The 18,953-nt window shown below is 39.7% G+C and overlaps 1 protein-coding gene across 4 annotated transcripts in view; it reads right to left on the reverse strand.

The window, feature by feature from the left end:
• EBF1 (EBF transcription factor 1) overlaps positions 1-18,953 on the reverse strand; it is a 267,557-nt gene that overhangs the window by 18,035 nt on the left and 230,569 nt on the right. For all 4 annotated transcript variants that reach the window (XM_036391971.2, XM_036391967.2, XM_036391969.2 and 1 more), the window contains exon 11: positions 10,990-11,078. In XM_036391971.2, the coding sequence (XP_036247864.1) occupies positions 10,990-11,078 (89 nt within the window). The remainder of the gene's footprint in view (positions 1-10,989; positions 11,079-18,953) is intronic.

The raw sequence follows: 18,953 nt of genomic DNA on the forward strand, positions 1-18,953 counted from the left end.
TGAACAAGAAAAAAAAAACACCAAACAAACTAAACTAAACCAAACAAAAAACCCAGATAACATTAAGATCTGTGGAACTGTCACTTTCCTGGATTGGATGCTTCAGGTGGGAAGGGTGAGCATTTAGAAACTGAGAGCTCAGGTTACTTTTAATAGCAGGAGGAAACTGAAAAATAAGACAGAATGAAATTCTGACCTACAATAATATTCCACTGTTCTGTGGAGAGTGGATGCATAAAAATGTTGAAATAGAGAGTGGAATAATGTTGGTGGGTTTTAGTGTTACAGTTAAAACACTGCTCAGTCATAACCCCTAGAAATGACTGCTTTCACTTCCATTTTATCATCGGCATAATTAAAAGAAGTCTCTTGAAAGGGGCATTCTCATTACAGCCAAGGACCACTTCAGACCCCATTGAAATGAAAAGACAGACCATAGATTAGGTGCAGATACAAGTGGTAATTTCTAGGGAAGCATAAAATACCAAATGTGTAACAACCATATTTTATGTGCTCAAAAGACTCACAGTATTTTATTGTACAAAGAGACTTTGGCTCAGAAGGACAACTTCAACAAAGTGGCTCCTATCACATATTCTAAAAAAACTTCAACTTCCTTATCAGAAACAAAAGTTATTTTGTTTCTTGTATTATTATTTTTAATTTACAGTCCTATAATTCAGCTGAAATTATCCAAAGCAAGCATAAATGTTGAATAACTATGAATTTAAGAGATTTATCCAACATTTCACAAAGGTAACACTCTATTTCTGTGTACAGCTCCAGAAAGTAAAAGCAGGCACAGCATTTTACATGATCTAGGGCTCCTTTTTCAGTGTTGAGGGAAAAGTATTACCATTGTCACTACACCAATATATTTTATAGAATTGCTTCAAAGTACCTGACTTTTCAAAATACATCAATATTTCAGTAGCTTTTTTGATCAACAAAACCTCAGCACTCATGTTAGTTTACAGCTGAATAATGAAAGAAAACCCAGATGATCAAATTATGAGTATTATTTATTTCCTGTTGTTAAAAACACTTTTAAACACATTTCATTTGTCTGAAGTTCACATTTGGAAAAATTGGGCACCTCTATTCTGTCAAATGTTTGGACTTCAAGATGCTATGAGCAGATAAAATGATGAATCCAGCATTATTAGTGGACACACTTAGGTAATCCTAAAGAATAAAATCAACAAATGTACAATTTCTCTATCTTGGACTACCCAAAATATAGCAACGAAAAATGTGTTAAATATATGTGGCTCTGCTTTAGAAATGCTTCTGGGTCTTGTTTTCTTTCTCCTCTCAGCAAATATATCATTTGTTATCTGTAGTCACAAATGTATTCCAAAATATTCTTTAAAATAAATCCAAACTGCATTTCCATGTCTGTACAAGTAGGTTGAGATTGTGCTATTGTACTTAGAGGACATTCCAGTCCAGTTGAGTTATATCACCATAAGTTACATGATTGACTTTTACAGCAGAAAGAAAAGGTTGTACTCAAACAACTGTTATTGCCTCAATGGAAAAAAAAAAAAAAATCAATGAATGTAAAATGAACAAGAGATTTTGTCCAAGTTGCAGTTAATACTACTGAAGAGCTATGGATATTAAAAGGTCAACAAATAAATTAGTCCAAGTGTTATGAAATGAATGATTTGGCTTATAATTGTATTGAGTGCAAATTGTTCACTGCCTATTAGACCAGGTAATTTTTAACCATGGTGCCTCAATTACTGTTCCATGAGCAATAATACAGTTGTAAGAGCCACCAGTTCGATCGGGTGACCTGGGAGACACTCCAGGACAGCTTCCTCTGCTATGATGGATCACCCAGCCTGATCTCCAAATGGTGCCAAACCTTCCCTTCCTGGGAGGGGATCTCATAAAAGAAACATTACTGCTTGATTCATTTTACCAAAATGCTTGAGTTTTCCAGCGTCAGCAGCTGGGCAGAGATTGTGAGGCTCTGTATTTCTTAGAAGAATTACGACAAGAGGCTCCTATTGCTTCCAGCACTCTCTGCTAAATGGCATCGCGATGGTTTGGAGATGCTTTTTCTGCCACTCAATTGGGCTGTGTTGTGAGAAATACACAGCAATCATATTTTACATCACCACGTAAACCACCACATAACACCTAAAAGTAGGCCAGAAATGGAGACTCTAGGTGAGATTATAGACATTACTTCACACTTCTGCAATGCCCTGCGTTCAGAGATCTCAAAGCACCATTTTAATGGGAGCAAATTAAACTTCACAACAGACTTTCTAGGAAAACACACTCTCTTCTCCCCCATCTTCATCAGAGACAGCCTTGAAGTGTAGCTGTTTGGCTGAAATTACAGTGGGCTATGGTTAGAACCAAAGCAAGCTTTGTAGGGTGAGGTAATATCTTTTATTAAAGAGTGATACAAGTCAGAAAAGGTACAGTCAGCACACAGGAAGCAAGGATGGGCACCCAAAAAGCTGTTTTATTCCAGTTATATCAGTCAGTCTAAGATATAACCACTCCCTACAAATCTTGATAGCCTTAAAAAGGGAAAAGGAATCAATCTGATAGTGCTTTCATGCTATGAAGCAACACCCATGGCAGCAGCTGTGTTTCCCCATTGCTCCTTGGGGCACAGGGCTCCCTGTGAGCCAGGGCTCAGAATAAGGCAATAAAGAGCTCACCAGGCTCCCCAGAGGGCTGGGCCTCAAAGGATTGTAACTAGGCTGTAACTACACAGATCTGCTCTCCTGAATAATCCTGAATTATCAAATAATCTGCACAGGAGAAACCACTATAATAAAACCTAATTAGAATAGATTGTACCCCATACAACCAAATCCTGTTTATATTGTCACTCTACTATATTTTTGATAAATCACTACATTCAAACAGTCTGTTGGGAGGGTAGTTTTCCATTTCATCTCTCCATTGAGCAAAAAAAGTGCCACATGACTGGAGTCTGGATTTCCATTTCACCAGCATTCAGTTGAACTGAATATTATTTGGCACAATACAGTGTACAACTGAGCCACTAAATGGCTGATTTACTAAATTATTATTAGATGAGCTCGTGCTGTTCCAAGTGAAAGTGCAGTCACTGTCTCTCTTCATGGTGTGTTCAAATTGTTCTGTGTTTAAATATTCAGCATGAGGCTAATGTGAACTGATGAACTGAGACTACAAACGTTCACTTTCAATGCAGACAGGGAGACAGAGATGCAACATATCATGTGGCCTGGGGAGGTGAAGATGATTTATGTCTAAGGATGCTGCTGCCTATTTCCATTAATATAAGATATTCTTAATTAGCTTTGTATTTGATCCAGGAGTTTGGAAATGTAGCTAGAAGCAAGAAAACAGCTCCAAAACTGAACATAGCTGTGTGGCTATGGAGGCATCAGAGTCCTGGTGAAGAGGAGGCATCAGAGTCCTGGTGAAAGAGGTACTTGAGCCTGGATCTCTCAATAAAGCTCATGAGCTGCCTCCACTGTTTCATCCTTTGCTCTCTTTAATATTTGAGCTGTAACTTTAAACTATCACCTGCAATTCCTACCTGAGCATCAGAAATCCTTGGTGTGTAAAGGACTGACCATGTTGTGCAATTCTATGACTTTCTGAGGTGAGCGGATATGGGGGGAAAAGGAAAAATAGATATTTTTAAGAAAGGTTAAAGAAAAAAAAAAAACAATTTCTTTACTGCCACCTGCTGGAGTTGACAATAACCCTTTGTCCCACTGAGAGAACAAGCTCCTCACTTGGAGGACAGTTACGGGGAGCATTTAAAATACAGTGAACCCAGACACTTACAGTAGATTAGAATTTTTTATTGGTGCTGTGTTGCCATAACAACATAAAGACAGCAGATGACTTAAGCTAAGCTTGCAAAGCAAAAGGCTGCTCATCTGGCAGTTAAAATGAATACAGTTCACTTCACAAGTTCCCCATATGGACCCTTAGTGTATGGTAATGAGGATACCATATGGTGGGAGAAAATGCACAGAGAACAATTGTGCTCCGCTGGATGAGTGAAGTGAGCGGGAAGTTATGAGGAAACACAGGAGAGAGATTTGTGTGTGTGCTCTCTAACTCAAGGGTTTCTTTCAGAGGGGGGTTCTCTCTCTTCTTAATCTTCTTCTTAATATATACATGCATAGAAATGACAGAGAAACATATTGCACATTTTGCAACATCATTCATCATAAACTGTCAGCTGTGTTTGTAAATCAGCTTGGTAAGATCTTAGAAATCTGTAATTCTTAAAAGGTAAAAGTGCTAAGTTTTTAGACAAAGTGCAGGAAAATTTAAGCACTTCTGACAAGTAGAAACATTAGTGGTAATCATTTTAAAAATGCTTGCTTTTTCCTGCCTGCATGTTTAGCTGTAAATAATGCCACAATGAATAAAAGCTTTAAAAAGGGGGAGGGGAGGATGAAATGGAAAAAATATATTTTTTATTTTATTTCCAAAAGGATAAAAAGTAATAGATGATCAGAACCATATGCATGCAGAATTCTGCTGTAAATGTACATATGCTATAGAGTATGCTGTACTAACCAGATCCCAAACCTGGTAAGACAGCTTGCTAAAGGCTGCAAAGTCAATTTTGTACTACACATGCTTCATAAAAGATGAATATAAATGCATTAGTTAGACACGGTGAGCTAAATTAGAAGGTCAGGCAGGGCTGGAAGGGCTGAAATATCACACAACCAATGACTGTAATTACTCTTTTTTTAAGTCTATTAAGTGGTGTTGTTCTATCAAGGCTCAGGGGTATAGGACATGAAGTACAAGATAAAGTAATGTGTATTTATTACTCCCACGGGATCAATTTACTAGATATTTTCAGCTCCATGGAGCAAAATACACAAATGCAGCCTTTGTTACTTTCTTCAAACTGTGGCTTTTTCCTTCAAAACCTGCTCCTCAAAGGGACTGTGTTTACCTGTTTGGCGTCTTCCTGTCATCCTCAGTTAATTGTTGTATTTAAAACCAACAAGGATGAGGATACAGGAGGAGTGAAATGTGGGGATCCCTCCTACAGGATGCTCAAACAAGTGGTTGGAGTCGCTCAGATGGAATGTGCAGACTAGAAAATCCAATCCCAGGCATGATTTTTACCCCAAGGCAAAGCAGAGAGCGGGAGTGGAGAACGGCGCAGAGCTCCTTGTCATCATGTTAGCCCTGATCTATTAAAAGTTTTGTCATAGATTCTAAATTACACCATCTGCTCTAATCATTTGCTGAGTAAATGCTGACCCAGTTATAAAGAAAGCTCAGTGAAATGTGTGTGCACACTGCTGACCTTCAGAAAGGAAAGGGCTCCTTGCCAGCCCTGTGTGCTGGCTCTGCCCTTCAGCGAGCGGTGCCTCTGTCCCTCTGCTCTATCCTTTCAGGCTCTGCATATTCCCAGACACCCCTGTGACATCCACCACCCCATAAGGGTGACACTTGCACAGCTGCCTCACCATCTCAGAAGCTTTGATGCTCTCTTGTTGAATATTTTCTATAGGACAAACAAAATATCAGACCCCGTAAACAAGCTCCTCAACCAAATATGTGCTCAGATTGTTAGGAAACTTCAAACACCCCAGCTGCTGAGTGTTCAATACCAACCTTAACTCTTTTTTAAGAGTTCCTGTAAATTTTACAGTAGAATGTAGAGCCCTCCAAGCACATTCCATGACCTCCTAGAGCCCTCCAAGCACATCCCAAGACCTCCTTGCTGTACATATGAGCTCCAATATGTCCTCTTTACATGGCCCCCCTTCCTGCCCACACTTAATATAAAAGTTTTCTAATGATTCTCTTGTTACACTAGGTGGGAAAAAAAAGTGTTTTCTTAGCTGAAAATTACTTACTTTGGTTAAAATACAGTATATGTTGAGTTAGTAAATGGCAATCCTTTCTGGAATTTCCATTGGGTCTGTCTGAAGCAGCAAACCTGAGCTGCATTGTCTTCATTGCTATTTTAACCTCTGCTAGCAAGCCTGGGCCAACCACCCACGTTTAGAGACAACCTTTATTTGCAATATAAACAATACCCATGTCATGATGGATAAAGGGCAGATCTGTGGGATTTCATATGGAAAAAGACAACTGTTTTTGCCAGCCTCTGATTCCTAATAAACACATGTCTTTTATTAGTGTCCTAAACGAGGAGCTGGGCTGTGTCTTGGGGGGGTTTAATGACTGACCAGAGAAAAGGAGCTGGAGGGAAGGAGGATTCTGTATACCTGTGCTCTCAGCTCAGCAGGGAGTCCCCTGTGCACTAGAGAGAGAAGCTCCACTTTCATCTACATGAAGAGAAACCAGAAGTAAAGGTCCCTTTCAGGAGGGATAAGGGGTCTCCTAGAGAGCACTGAAGGAACAGACTGGGAGGGAGAGGATGTCAGATCACAGAGGGGGTTGGTGCAATGACTTGCTTCTCAAACACAGAGTGAACAATCTTCTGCTTAATCTAAATACAAGTGATGAGTTGTAGGAGTGGTGAAAATGGCAAATAAAATCTAGGAAATTGCATATAAAGAGGAATCGTTGTTATTAAATCATTTAGGATGGATGTGTTTCAAATCTAGCTCACAGCTGAAGCTGTTTTACAGCTCTAGCTGTGGAGTTTTAACAAAATTGCAGAATTGCAACGTGTCTGCCAGGGATTTATTTTAAGGATTGCAGGGTAGTTACATGAATGAACCTAAATAGACTCAACATGTTGTTGTGATCTGAACTCTTCAGTGATCTCCACTGCAGTTTATGTGCACAGGAACCAGCAGCACGAGTGCATTTGTGTGCACGTGTGCAAACACTCCAGATGGAAATGGGGCACACACACGTGCAGGGCTGTTCCCAGCTCCACACAGGCTCCCGACAGACTGCTCCTGCAGGACAATGACAGCATTTCTCAACCTCAGCATCACAGTGTTCCTTTTCTCTTATCCCCAGAGGTCTCTTGTTTCCTCTGATCTGCCTCCTGTCTGTATTAGAAAGGAAAGACTACACTGCCCAGCACACTCCTGGTACTTGATCTCACTCCCAGCTTTGGGTGCTAATCTCACCACCCCTTGTCTCTCCTCCTGGTGCCTGTGGGTGTGGGGGTGTCTGTAGAGACATGCACATCTCCTTCCACTGGCTGCCTTCCCTGACCTGCTCTGGACAAGAAGGGATCAGGATTCTGGCTCAAACTGGCTCCATAGCTCAGCTGCTAACACCAGCTCCCTCTCTTTTCTCCAGAAACTATATATTGCATTTCTACTTTAAGCACATCAGCTGTCAATCTAGCAGTCCAAAGACCCTCATTTCCAGGTGCTCCCATTCTCCTCACTGTGGGAGGGCATTCTCTACTGGAATTTGCCTGTTGAAGCGCCGGGAAGGAGAAATTATTTTTTAAAATCTGTCTTTTTTTTCTTTGCCTACTTCCAGCAGATAGATGGAACATTTCAAAAAATTAATCCTGAGCATAAATATTGAGCATTTTTGAAAACACTGCTTCCAAACTTGTGGAGATCAAACTTCTCTAACAGCCTCAATGGTTTTAGAAATACTGTTAACTCCTCAGCTCTGGAGGGGAAAGCATGTGCTAACACTTACTTTTGGTGGTCTCAACAATTCTCCTTGACTGCAGGAATAAGTCACAGAGCAGAATGCTCTTGATGGTCCATGGGAAGGACAACATGCCCTTATGAACACAAAAATCACAACCACTCTGGAAAGATCTCTAATTCATCAGTAATGCTTCAATGGAATAATGACCACGAACCCTAGCAGCAATTAGAGAAATATTATTTGTTTTGTTTATTTAAAGCAAAGGCACAAGCTTTTTCATGAACAGAAAGTGATGATGTGCTGCCAGGACAAGGGGGGAAATGGAGGGAAGGATTTTGAGAGCTCTGAGCACTGCTCTCCTCTCTTCTGTTTCTCTGGAACATTTGCCCTTTCTGCCCGTGGTTCCACTGTGGGAGCCATATGGCTTCCAACACTGCTCTAAGTAGCCACTGAGAATTGTCTGCAGTGGAACCCTGCCAAAGCCCTTCCTGGTTTAATGACATGGGGAAGAGCACTGTGCAGTGCTCACCAGCACAGGGGCTCACACGTCCTTGATGCTGATCCTGGAGCCAGCAAGTGATGCTGGGAATTGAACCATCAGTGCCTCAAACACAGGAGTCGACATGTGCCAACCCCTGCTGCATTCAGCCTCTGTGCGTGGCATATTAATGAGACTTGAACTTGAGGTCCAACCTTCAAGCTTGCACAGAAGGAATTACCCAAAGACAAAAAAAAAGAGTCCTCTCTACAACCTGTTTCTCTCTAAGTTTGCACTGTGTAACCAGTTTCTTCACTCAGTTTGTCCAACCCTAAAGAAGTGACCTTTTTTTTTAGGCCATCACATCTTACCTCTGCAGACATAACCACAATTTCCCTTGATTTAAAGATTTAAAAAATTAGTTTAAAAGGTACTCCAAAGAAACACATGAAGCCAAGAGAAGGGGACAGATGACTGAGTGCTAACCCTCACTCTCATACCCTATCCATAAATACCTGCTAAATTTCAGAATTGGGATATGGAGCTAGGAGAAGCTTTCTTCTGCCTGCAGGAATGTGTGGTACCAGTTGTCGGGTCTGTCTGTCTGTCTCTGCCCCGACACGGGTAGGGCGGTTCTTGGGTGGCACGCGTTTCAAAGGACGAGTCTGGACTCTTCAGCTTTTCGGTCTTCAGATTGTTTATTGTTTCTTATCTACAAAATTTTCTGTCTGCCCAACAGAGGTCTGATCTGCAAGGCAGCCACAGGCACTCTGACCACCCATGAGGCGGTCTTGTCTTTTTATACTAAAATCTACGTACACGATATTTACCTTTATTTTCCAATACTTTTCACCCATGTTGGCAAGTGCACCTTCACCATAAACCAATCCCCAAGTGCCAACATCACCACAGGAGATGGAGGACAAGAAGAAGAAAGAAGAAGGACGAGACACGCCCTGATCCCTCCATCTTGTCTCCATAACCCCCCTGTACCAAAAACCTTAAAGTTTATATTTCACCCTCCTAAATGTGTCCCTTTTACACCCTTCACTCTAAAGTGATTCTCATGTCCTCAAACTGCTGTCACTTCTGTGGATGGATCAAAATCAAGCCACCAAGCACTCTTGGCAACATTCCAGGATTTCCGAGACCCCCAAGGGTTCTCCTGGCATCTCTGGACATCGGGAACGATGTGCTGAGTTCCCACAACCAGTCTCAGACCAAATGGGAAAGATTAGGGCGCTCATCCTGGAGGCTGCATTCCCACATTTCCATACCAGCACAAAGGGGCATTGCTGGGGATCCCTCAGTACCTCAGGAGCCAAAAAGGAGCCCAATTCTTGTTCCATCACAACCCCTAGACACATAACTCTATTGGGAATTGCCCAGTATTATTTTACTTTAATTTCCTGATTTAAATAAAATCTACGGCCATCTAGTAGCCAGCTGGAATGCTGGGTTTAGGGAAGTTTTGCAGCAGTTCTTTTGGGCCTTGCAAATGCCTGGTGCATAGTGCAGGCTGGCTTCTTATTTTCTGATAAACTATTTTCCTCCAGAAGTACATTTGGCAGCAGAGGCAGGATAGAGGTGAAAAAAAAAAGCCCCTACAGAAGGATGCTCTCTTTCTTTGGAAAGAGTTGCGCCTCTGTAGTGAAACCTGACAAGCCATGAAAGCCGTGTCCTGCTGCAAGTCTGTCCAAATGTTAGGGAAAGGGACAGCTTGCAGAGGGTGAACAGAGCCAATGGTAAATGTAACTCCCCAGGACAGCATGTTTCTCTGGTGGGAAGAGGGAAGGACAACACATCGGTGACCCCAAAACCACAGCCTGCAGCCTTCCTAGGCAAAGATAAAAGACAGAACAAGCCTGTAAAAAAGTCACATACTAACTTTCATTTCTTTCAAGGAATTAAACAAATTAAGTTCCAGTGTTCAGGAAATCTCCTCACCTTTCAAACACTTTAGAAATGCAACTAATCAAAGCCTACAACAATCCCTGATGGAAGCCTGTGGACAGCTCAGGGAGATACAGAAGAAAGGTCACAAGTATTGCCCACTCACAAAGGCTATACTGGATGTACATTAACTGAACAATTCATTTGTCTGTGTCTCAGGTCTGCAAATTCACATTTTCTTTTCCACAGGGAATGTTCTGACTCCCCAGCTCCCTCAGTAACAGCAGATAAAACATGTGGTGGCAGCTGGCCACAGTGACTCCAGATCTTCACTATTGCTCAGAGCTCCTCTGGACACCAGCAGCACTTAAATCCCCCACCTCTTACTCCAGTATACCACAAAAGTCACTGCAAATTCTTGCAAGGTAGCAAAAACAGATCTGAGTGCAATCCCAGTGTTTTCCCAGTACAAGAAACCTATCTGAACAATGCTGTCCTTCCCCCAGCTTTTACTTGACAGAAATCAACAAAAAACCTCACTAATTTTCATGGGAACAAACATCACTTCAGTACACAATGCTCTAATTAAATCAGCAATTCTGAAATAAAACACTATATAATCATTATTACCCTAAACCAATACATGATGCAGCAGCAATGGAGTCACATCCAATTAACTTGATTTTATCAATGATGAAGTTCTCAAAATTATGCTGGCAAAGTGCTACTGATATCAAAACCAAAAAACATCGTTATTCCATGAAAACACTTCTCTGGTCCCAAAATGGTAACCAAAAAATATGTTCATTATTACATATTTTAGAACATAGAGAAAGATTTGTGTTTAAGAAAGGCAAGAGCTGTTTGAGTTAGCTGTGCCTGAGAAAATAGCAGAATTCTCCTAAGGCTCCAGTTGCTGATTGGGCATTCTTGGTCATGCCTCTGTTTCTGCTTGTCTGGGTTGGGTACCAAACCAGGACCATCATATTCACAGAGCCTTGCACTTTCAGATAAAAACATGCAGTAACCATCTTTACCACATTTAACAGAACAATAAACTTCGTGCTGACCTTTGGCAAGCGTTCGGGGTCACCGGGGTGCCGGGGGATAACCTTCTGTAACCTTTGGAAACCATAGTCAATGGTGGGTTCGTTCAGAGCTGAAACAACAACAAACAACAGCGTGAGGTGACAAAGGCACAGCAGGGGGCTCAGGTGACAATGGGCAAAGGCACCATGGGACCATGGCAGGACCATGGCAAAACCCCCTGGGAACTCAGCACTGACTCAAGTCTTGGTCCAAACACTGCTTGAGGTTGGTCCTTTGGATTCCATCCAAACCTTCCCACTTCAGCAAAGCTGCTGGAAGATTTGGGGATGTTGTGCATCATCTTCCAAGCTGCGGGAAGATCTGGGGATGTTGCATACATCTTCCAAACAGGAAGCAATTATTGTCTCTGAAAGGCACTATGAAACCAATGTGATAAATACTTCACACCCATGTTTCGTGTTGGGTTTTTCATATTACAAGGAAGGTGATTGGAAGGCAAAAGTAGTTCCTATCCCAGTGCCTGTTTTGTTCCAAATTTCATTATGCGTTTAATATGCTCCATGTGCAATGTTCACAAATAATTTTGTTGTGAAATACAGACAATTGTCTTGGCAGAGGTTTTATTTTTTACTCATTGACACTGACTTCATCAGCTTAGGCTCTGATCAGCACTAAACTGATCCAGGAGAGCTAATAATTAAAAAAAAAAATACATCAATGTTTTTAGTTCATCTTTCCCTAGTCCTTGTCCGATAAAATGGAGGTGAGAAATGGTGAAAGTGGAACACTTTAATCTTCATGAAAATGCTGGTCTGTCTGCATTAATGGAAGCTCTGATTGTGTCAAGCCTTTAAGCACATGCTTATCTGTAAGCACATACTTAAACCCATTTGCTTTCAGCAAAGCAAATTTGAGCATATTATGTTTTTTATATGATTGCCTATAATTACAGGGGACTGCACTGAATGACCTTCTAGCTATATTTCCAGTCATATGATCACTTTAAAACTCAGATGTTAGTGAGACTTCAACATGTGCTTAGAATTTCCTAAGTGCTTTGGTGAACTGGAACAGTCAAGTATTCTCAAGCATCTCTAAACAACAGCACATCTTGACTCTCCCATGCCAATAGAGATGTAGAAATATTCCACAGCAATTTGTTCGAATTTTTTCAGTTAAATGGAAAAAAAATATCAATTTGAATGTGGATTTTTATATTTTCAGCCTTTTTTTTTGGTGGAGGAAAAAAAAAACCTATGTTTTTTCATTTTTGAATCATTTTAAAGTCTTCTCGTCTTAGCTTATTAAAGCAAAAAAAAATTATTTCTCACACAAAGTCTTACTAATTTATGAATATATCATATACCTTTATGAGGATCTTATTATGAACTTTTTATGTGGCTAGAATGATGATATTTGAACACTGCAAAAAGATTTAGCATTAAACTCCATCTCCCAGTCTCAACATGGCATAACCTGTCCATATTTCCATGTTTTAAGTGAACATTTTTCCATACTCCTAAAGATCTTCATGTTATCGTGAAACCAGTATCCAATCCCTGGCTTGTTTGTAATTAATTGGTGTTCCATAACATGCCCTCAAAACAATCCCTTTAAATTACTGTTACTTTCAAACCACATTTCTACAGCAGATTGTCCAGCTGGCAAGAAAAGGGTCAAATTCCCATCTCCAAAAGCAAATCCAGCAATGCTGCTGCAGCCTGAGGCACAGGAAGGTGATGCTGAGGGATGCAGACCTACCCAACGTGGTGAAACACAAACATGGGGCTGATGGAACTGCCTGGAGAGGCACATGGTCCATGGGCCAGCAGGACCTCAGCATTCCTCCAACATCAGAAAGGAACCTTCTGACCATATCCTGAAATGAGTCTTGCAGTATTATGGTAACACCAGACCAGAAATCCTTCAGGATTTTACTTTCTGAGCTTTTTACTACCCCAGAGATCATGACACCCCTCCAGTCTCCTTGTTTGTTTGAGGTTTTTTCAGGTATTTCCTTTCATCAGGAATATCTGAATATGATCTTTTATTTCTATCCAGGTCATTATATGGAAGGAGTGAGCATAAGGCTTTTCCCTTGCTTTGGCTCCTTTTGATTTTGGGATGGTTGGGCCTTTTTCCCTACATTTCCTTTCACACCCTGGCCTACACTGACCCCTCTGCTGTGTAGATTTGCAGAAAATATCACAGTTCCTTGGTTTGGAACCCCCTCATTTCCTTACCTCTGAGTTTACTTACAAGGCTGCTTATTTTAAATCCTTTTTCAAATAAATTAATTGACTGCTATTTATATTTATTATCAAAAATAGCTGTTCTATGAGAAGATGAAAAAAAAAACTCAACAAAACCCTACAGCTCAAATTTAAATTTCTTTTGCAAATACATTCAAAGATTTTAGTGTGGTTCTGCCAAATGTGTTTCTCCTCTAATTCAGTCTAGTTTATGGCCATTTTCCCTTTAGATCCTTTGGGAAACTAGTTACTAAATTCTGCAATATTATAAATGGAGGCCAGTTCTGAAATCCCCTCAGAGTTAGCAGTCATTTTCTCATATCTTCCTACATGTTCAACACATTTGAAATCCACAGAGTATTTCCTCTGAATATTTTCTGAACTAAATGGCCAAAAAAAAAAGTTAATTTTATGGTCCAATCTCAGAAGGCATCAAGCATACTGTGAGAGATAGTGAAAACTTTCTGCTTCAAACAGCTTCAGCTTTGCTTTAGTGGTGGGGAGAGGCTGCACACAGCAATCTGCAGGACTGGGTCCTAAACTGCTATTGTTAAATATCACTCATTAGTCTATACCCCTTCAACCTTTTAATCTTACATAAAATTAAAAGAAAAAAAGGGATCTTTAGCTGTCTGGACATCTGACAACAGATTGGACAATTTCAGCCCTCCATTCCTTGTTCATTTACAACCCAAATGTAATTAATAATCTCTCAATGAAAGAGATCTGTTCACATATTTAACCCCACTCGCATTAAACCAGACCAGTTGTGTGTCAGGAGGTGTAAAAACTCCAAAAAAAGGGAATATTCTCATCTCCAAGCACTGTAGAAGAGCTCCTACAAGGTCAGACACATCCCCCTGCAAGGTTTTCCTCTGCCCCAGTAAACGTGGCTGGTCTCTGCTGCTGAAGTCCATCCACAATAAGGCATTTCCCACACCTTTAATTCAAATAACAGTTTTCTTTCCATGATTGAAAAAAAAAAAAAGAATCAATCAGAAATACAAACTCTCTATTTGTGTTCTTGACATCCGTACATTAAAAACAAGCTAACACATATGGTACTTAAAATGCATTCCCATTACCTTATATTTTAAAAGTACCATTGAAAGTACTACTAACTTTAAAAAACTGTACTAAATTCAAATAGGTCCCAAGGCTAATGGAAGCAATTTGTATACCAACCCAAACTGACTGGCCTACTTTTCAAAATACAGGTATGATAATCTTGTGGTTTTAAAAGGACATTTAAATTGAAAGACTGTGAATTTAGTACATAATTATACCAATAGAACCCTTTAACTTGTCAACTTGTAAATCTAAAAGGCTATCAATCATTTCTAAAGAGGAAATAAACCTTAAAATTCTTTGATTGACAGTGCTTATTTTTTATGTGGAAAAAAAAAAAAAAGGAGTAAAGTGGCCAGAAATCCATTTACAAAAGTACATTGTTTTACATAGGTGAGTAAAAAGCCAATAATTACACCTCCAAAAGACATATAAATCAAGGTAAGTACTTTTCCCTCACTTACATATTTTAAGTTGCAGTAAACTTCAGGTAACTTTTTATTAAAATACTTTTCCAAATGCATAGCTTATTGAAGCCATTAATAGAGTAGCATTTTCATTTAAGCTAATATAATCATTTTTGCAAATACAAGATTTAAGCCATTTTTCTCCTTCCAAACAATAAACTTTCAGCCTGTCTCTTGTGTGAATTAACTAAAATTACACCCAGGTGTACAAAATCTGTCTATCTATCCTAGTGTATGAGTTAAGGCACAATATTTATTATTCTTACCATTTTATGAATTACTTCTTAAACCCTTGAGGAAGAACTTTCTTTCAAATTAGACTCTAACAGAATAAGCCATGAAGCTCTTTATGCAGTAACTCTAAAGCCATAACTCATAAAATCTCAGGCTTTTAATCAAGAAAATGCACGATGTCTGTGGAAATAGGCATGTGTATATTATAGCCATCTTTTCAAAGTCCAGCTTATGTTTTCAACAAAAATGCTGCTCATGCCTCTGAGAAAAAATATTTCCATCATAACCATAACTTTGAATTCTGCACAAATAATTTTAATAACCGCATGCAGATAATCCACCATCTTTAAAAGTCTCTTTTTTTTTTCAACTAGTCAGTGGAGGGCTTTTTTTAATATTTCACATAATGAATTCCTACTGTGTCAATAAAGCTTTGGTTGTTAATTGAATGACTGTCTGATGTATCTGAGAGAGGAATTTGTTTCTCTGGCCATGCTGCCAACTCCCAGCAGAATGATCGACACTTAATATCAGCAATTAAAAGGACCTGTTCAAATATCATATGGAATTCGTAGCTTGGGGTAGTGCAGAGAGCCCTTCATCAAGGAAAACTCATTCAGCAAAAGCAGAGAGTAATTGAATTAGACACATTTTAACATTATTATTCAAAGAAAAATAAACACACACTACATAGCAGCATTATGGAAATATTTCAGAATGTAAAACATATCCAGTTAATTTGTTTCCCATGCATTCATGGTTTCATTTACTCCTTTTATTTTTCAGTCCTTGTTTCTTTTTCATTCTGTTTGACCCAAAACCAGTGAGAAAGCAGCACTTAGACCTATGAACTTCCCATATGCTTTTCCAGTGGAAAAGGACAGGGAAGGGACTTTGAGGGCTCAAATAACCCCAAATAAAGGCTGAAGGCTACAAGAAAATTTGCCTCAGGCCCACAGGTCTGACCGTCCCTGTCTCAGAGGAGAAATCTGGTCTTGATTTTTTTTAAGTGAAACACTCAGGGAAAGGGTGAATGTGAGAATTAAATATCCCACAGTGCCTGCTCCTGTGGAGCACCAGGGAGTCACTGAACAGTGGAGTGGAAGATGCTTTAGACTCTTCCTCTGTCTCTTCACAAATTTATTTTGTAAATTTGGCTCTACAACAAAATTACACAGCAGGTGATAGGTCCTAAATTGCAGTGTCAAAGAGGTAGGGCTTTGGGGTCTACACAGCTGTTTTGGGGTTTTTTTTCCCTGTCCAATGAGAGACCTTGTCAGAATATAAATAGAAGGTAATTCTGTGACCAATACAAAGAAAATTTTGTGTCTCAACACCTCATAGCCACAAAGTATTTCTGCTGCAAGCCCCTGACCCTAACAAACACTGACTGCAGAAGATGGGAATAGGACAGGACAGACCATAATAATATCAAATTCCAGGTATTAAAATACCTTGCTAAGGTCCTGCAGTACAGCAGTGCTAGTGGACAGTGCTAGAAAGCAACATTTTGACACCAAACCCAATGACTCTCATGCACAGTGGCCTCTTTCTGCCTGCTCTACAAAGACAGAAACAAAAACCCACTTCAAAACCCCATCACCAAATGAGAAAAAGTCTGTTCAGCAAATCTCCCTGCAAAGACTTTTCCTTTGCTAATTAAAGCTCCTTAAATGAAAACATGCAAGCATCTGAGCTATTGGTTGTTGTTGTTGTTGTGAATTTGTCTTGCTTTTTCTAAAGTTTTCTTTCCACTGACTTTCCCTGGAGTGTTTATTCCCACAAGAAGTGGAAAATGGAAGTGGGTGAGACAGCAAGAGCCTGCACAGAAAGGTCTGGGCTAGAATGGCCCTTCCAGTGTTCACCCAGAATTTCCTAATTTTTCTCATCTTGGTACTTAAACATGCTCCTGTGCATTGAATTTCCATTTCTAAAGCTGAACTGTGACATCATGATATTTTTTTTTTTAATTGGAAAGAGAGATATCTGAAATGTAATTCCTACATTTCATTGCCACGTAATGCCCTAACAGACAATGAAGAAAATACAGGGCTGAGTCAAATGATAAACCCAACACAGAGTTCTGAGCTCCCCAGTGACTGCTCTGTACTTGAACTAAAGATGCAATAGGCCAGTGTTGGAGGCAGCTCCTCCATGTTCATCGGTGTTATTACAGACATGATAGACAGAGTGATATTTTCTTCCTGAAAACAATTGTTTTCCAGGAACTTAGAACCAGAGGAGCAATTCCCTTCTCTGCAGCCAGTGGAGGTGCTGAAGATGCAAGGAATGCATGTCTTGAGCCCCATATTTTTATGGAAGTTGCAGAATGTGATTATGAGATCTGTCTAGCAGGAATTATGTGTTGGTTTCTCCAAACATAACAACTCTGAAAGTTCACCCACAGCAACCTGCAATCTGGCTTGGGGGGAAAAAAAAGTCAAACAATTTGTGAGCTTCACAGTTTCTTCTTCCTCTGACTGCACTGACCTCTTGTCTAATGGGGAGGATTTGGTCTTAAGGGAGTCTGAAACAGAATCCCGTTTCAGGCACTGGAATTTAAACATCCCAATTTCACAACAGGCTGGTGGAATTCACTGGGAATGTGCCTACAGAGGGCCAGAAGGAAATTAAAGCATGTTGGTTACTTCATCTGGCTGTCCAGGTTAATTGATGCAACTTTGGCAGTCATTAAAAAGGGGATAAACAGCATTTACATGTGAATATTTTCCAGTTTTTCAGACAAATTCTGAAGGTGCATGCGAGCAGGCAATAAAAAATTCACTGAAAAGGGCTGGTTCTCAATGGCTTGTCCCCACATTTAAATAAATAAATATATGTGCACACAGAAACACAAGCACAGAAATGCATCCAAGCCAAGATTTACAATAATGGGTGTGTAAGGTTAGTTATAAGATCTATATTTAGACCTACTTTAAAACATTTTAAAAATCAAGACACTGCATTTATTTTTAAACTGTTGGCTCAGAAACAGATGCAGAGATGTACCACACAGAGCGTGGGAGATGCTAAACTGTCACCTCATGTAACCTTTTCCTTCATTCCGTATTCTGCATATTTTCAACAATTTTTCCTCTGCATGCACTTCTCAAATTCCACAGTGTAGGTGCAGACACCTTTAAAATTGTCCTAGGGATAATTCTGGATAACATGTAGGTAGGTTTTTTATTCTTTTTTCACCCTTCACAAAGTCCTTTGGAGTAGACAGTATTGGAAGCCATTGTTGAAACTTGTTTGTATGCAGAAATATCTCCTTTTGAATATTGCCTCTCTCACTTTTAACCTTGTTATTTCTCATCATCTCTTCAGATTATTAAAAAAAACCCTATTACCAGGGGATGCATAAATGAAAAACTCAGTGTCCTGTGTGAATTCCTATCAGAAGCTTTTTAGCCTAAATTTGGCTGTTTCTCAGAACTGTAGACTTCTGACTTGCAAGTTCACAATGGGCAGAGAAAAAAAGAATCTTCAAGGGAGAAAATTGGAAAAACACCAGCTATCACATCCAAAATCTCTGGAAATGAGATTCACAGGGAAATACAGGTGGAATTGAATCATAAAAATGAGATGAATTATGCCTAGCTGTAATGAATATTATAGGTGTGGTACTCTTGGAAGGGGCTGACCTGCTGTGAGGTTTAATTTAGGTCTTTAATCCCTCTCCATAACTAATTTAAAATCCCTTGAGAAAACAATAGTTTCCACACACCTTTATTTCTAAATATTAGCTTTGACTTGTCTACATGAAATTGCAGTAAGGCTACTCACCCAAAAGCAAAAGGACCATTTTGGCTACATCCCAGATGATGCAGCAAATTGTTTAACATTGAAACAGTTGAGTTTGTTGTTTTCTAGTTTGTAACATTTACATAGAAATGTATAATTTGAGAGCTTTTGGTATTCTCTGATTTCAGCAGCAGATGTATCACCTGCTTCCATGAC

This window comes from Molothrus ater, chromosome 15 (assembly GCF_012460135.2).
Source record: "Molothrus ater isolate BHLD 08-10-18 breed brown headed cowbird chromosome 15, BPBGC_Mater_1.1, whole genome shotgun sequence".
NCBI lineage: Eukaryota > Metazoa > Chordata > Aves > Passeriformes > Icteridae > Molothrus > Molothrus ater.